Source organism: Pundamilia nyererei, unplaced genomic scaffold (assembly GCF_000239375.1).
Source record: "Pundamilia nyererei isolate P.nyererei 1_Seehausen unplaced genomic scaffold, PunNye1.0 scaffold00436, whole genome shotgun sequence".
Taxonomy (NCBI): domain Eukaryota; kingdom Metazoa; phylum Chordata; class Actinopteri; order Cichliformes; family Cichlidae; genus Pundamilia; species Pundamilia nyererei.
The window spans coordinates 245044-247951 of record NW_005187837.1 but is presented as its reverse complement, the minus strand read 5'-3'; the positions used below and the strand labels follow the sequence as shown (position 1 = coordinate 247951).

At 46.9% G+C, this 2908-nt stretch overlaps 1 protein-coding gene across 1 annotated transcript in view; it reads right to left on the bottom strand.

Moving 5' to 3' along the window:
• The window catches only part of aspm (assembly factor for spindle microtubules), a 26926-nt gene that overhangs the window by 10309 nt on the left and 13709 nt on the right, over positions 1–2908 (bottom strand). Inside the window, exon 18 of the mRNA XM_005753545.1 lies at positions 6–2842. Within this exon, the coding sequence (XP_005753602.1) occupies positions 6–2842 (2837 nt within the window). The remainder of the gene's footprint in view (positions 1–5; positions 2843–2908) is intronic.

Sequence of the window (2908 nt, the reverse complement as noted above, 5' to 3'; positions counted from 1 at the left end):
CTGCCTGAAGAACAACAGCAGCTCTGCGCAGTTTCTGATATGTTTGCAACTGTTTCTTTGCTGCTACAGAGGCTCGATATCTTCTCTGAACAGTCAGGACAGAGGATTTCAGAGTGAGATACTCCCTGTGTTCGCAGTGAGCTCTGTAAGTTCTCTGGATAACACTGGCAGCTTGATGCTTTTGTTTGATCATCTGTCTGGATTTCATTCCACGATATGCAGCCTGTAGAATGATGGCAGCTTTTCTAACCTCTTGATAATGTTTCACCACAAGGTTTCTGGTTCTTTGAGCTCTGAACCTCTGCTGTAAGACACAGGTTGCCCAGCGTTGTCGCCTGAACTCTGATTGAAGTTTATATCTCCTGAAGTTTGCTTGAATGACAGTAGCTGCTCTGTGCATCTTGGCAATGTCAGACCTGACAGGATGACCTCTGAAAGCTGCTTGTAGGACCACAGCAGAATGTCTCATTCTTAGGAAGTTTTCCCTTTCTTGCCTCTGAAGAACATGAGCCTGATAACGTCTCTGGATGATGATGGCAGATAGACGCATGGCCTGGAATTTGACGACTTCTCTGTGTTTTCTGAAGGCAGACTGGATCACAGTAGCAGCTTGATGCCAATGAGCAACTTCCTGTCTGACCTGCTGCCCTCTGTACGCTGCCTGAAGAACAACAGCAGCTCTGTGCAGTTTCTGATATGTTTGCAACTGTTTCTTTGCTGCTACAGAGGCTCGATATCTTCTCTGAAGAGTCAGGACAGAGGATTTCAGAGTGAGATACTCCCTGTGTTCGCAGTGAGCTCTGTAAGCTCTCTGGATAACACTGGCAGCTTGATGCTTTTGTTTGATCATCTGTCTTAATTTCATTCCACGGAAGGCAGCTTGTAAGACAACAGCTGCATTTTTCTTAACACTCAGGGCATGCACCTCTGCTCTCATCTTTTTGTTAGCTCTGTAACGTGTTTGCAATACAGTGGCTGCCCAGCAGAGTCTCTTGTAGTTGTTTTTCTGCTGGTACATTCTATACTGAGACTGAATTGTTACAGCTGCCATGTGCTCAATACACAGCCGCTTTCGAACTACATATCCTCTGTAAGCTGCTTGTAAACAAACTACTGCCCTTCTCTTTGAGAGATAGTCCAGCCGTGCTTTTCTTGCCAGGGTTACTGCTCTGTACCTCTGCTGACAGGCCAAAACTGCCACTCTGACAGCCAGGAAGTTTTTTCTATCCCGGATGGCCAGAAACTTTCTCTGAATGACTGAAGCAGCTTGGTGCATGTTTGCAATCTTTCTCCTGGCCTTGTGGCCACGGTATGCTGCTTGGATTACTATGACTGCATGTTTCATTGTTCTGTAACTCTGCATCTGTTGAACCATGAGCCGTTTGGCCCTGTACCTTTCCTGAATAATGATGGAGGCACACTTAAGGGCAAGGTAAGCCACACGCATTCTGTGCATCCTGAAGTGAGCTTGGATTGCTCTGGATGCTTTATGTTGCCTCTTCAAGTCCCGCCTTTCTCGAAATCCCCGAAACACAGCTTGTATCTTAACAGTCGCCTGCTTAAGTTTTCTGAATTCATTTAGCTGCACCCTGCACAGCAAAAGAGCTCTGTATCGGCTCTGGATGACAATCGCTGCACTGTGAAGCAGAAGATAACGTTTCCTACATAAAAACATCCTGGCTAAAGCCTGAATGACAGTCGCTGCCTGGTGCTTTTTCTTCAACTCTGCCCTAACTCTCATCCCTCTGAATGCAGCTTGGAGAGTAATGGATGCCGCTTTCTTTTCTAGGTATCCTCTCCTCATCTGCCTTCCAGCCAAATACGCTCTGTAATGGCTCTGTAGAACCACAGCTGCTGCCCTCTTGGCTCTGTACTCTGCTTGCACTTTGTGCCGACGATAACAAGCCTGTATAAAAGATGCACACTGATGCCACTTTTCTATCCTCTTCCTGTCCACTCTGCCTCTCCAGTTAGCTTGCACAGTGAGCACAGCGGCCCTCAGAGAGTTATATTCATTCTTTGTCTTGCGACTCAAAAGTGTTGCTCTGTACTTTTGCTGTATTAGAACTGCAGCTCTTTTCAAGATCAGGTAGCGCCTACGGGCAGCGTGCTTCCTAAAAGCTGCCTGGATCACAGCTGCTGCCCTGTCCTGTTTTTTCAGAGAGTCTCGAGCCACTTTCCCACGATACGCTGCCTGTATGGTAACAGCCGCGCGTTTCATCCTGACAAACTTTTTCCTCTCCGCGTCTCTTGTCATGGAAGCTCTGCACCAGCGCTGGATTACGACTGCAGCACACCTCATTTCCGACACTTCTTTTCTGACAGCGTGCCCTCTGAAGGCACTCTGGATGACAACAGCTGAGTGGTGCTGCAGTTTTAATGTGAGAAAACGGCGCCTCTGTGCAAGGCCTCTGTACTGAGCCTGAATGAGGAAAGCACTTCCCTTGATCTTTCTGTACTGATTGAGACACTTTTGCATCCTGTACCAGGACTGGATTCTCACAGCAGCGGCAGTTCTTTGGGACATTTTTCTTCCGTACCATTTCTTAAAAGCAGCTTGTATCACTCTGACCGCACAGTTTTCCTTTTGTATTTTCTGAGCTTTCCATCTTCTATAGCCTCTTTGTATTTTTACCACAGCGCTCCTAAGTAAGAGATGATGTGCTCTGTCTCTTTTTGAAATGGCCCATGCTCGTGAGTACTTCTGAATGACTGTCGTCGCCCAGTAGATTTTCCCATAAGCGGAGGCCGCCCTCCTCATTCGCCATTGTGCTTGGACAACAATGGTATGATATCTGAGGCACTGGTAAGCCCTCATAGTTGAAAACATCCTCCACTGAGCCTGCAAGGACAAGATAAGACCCATTTAATTCAAAGAACAAAAACACATGGTAGCTTCATTATGCTG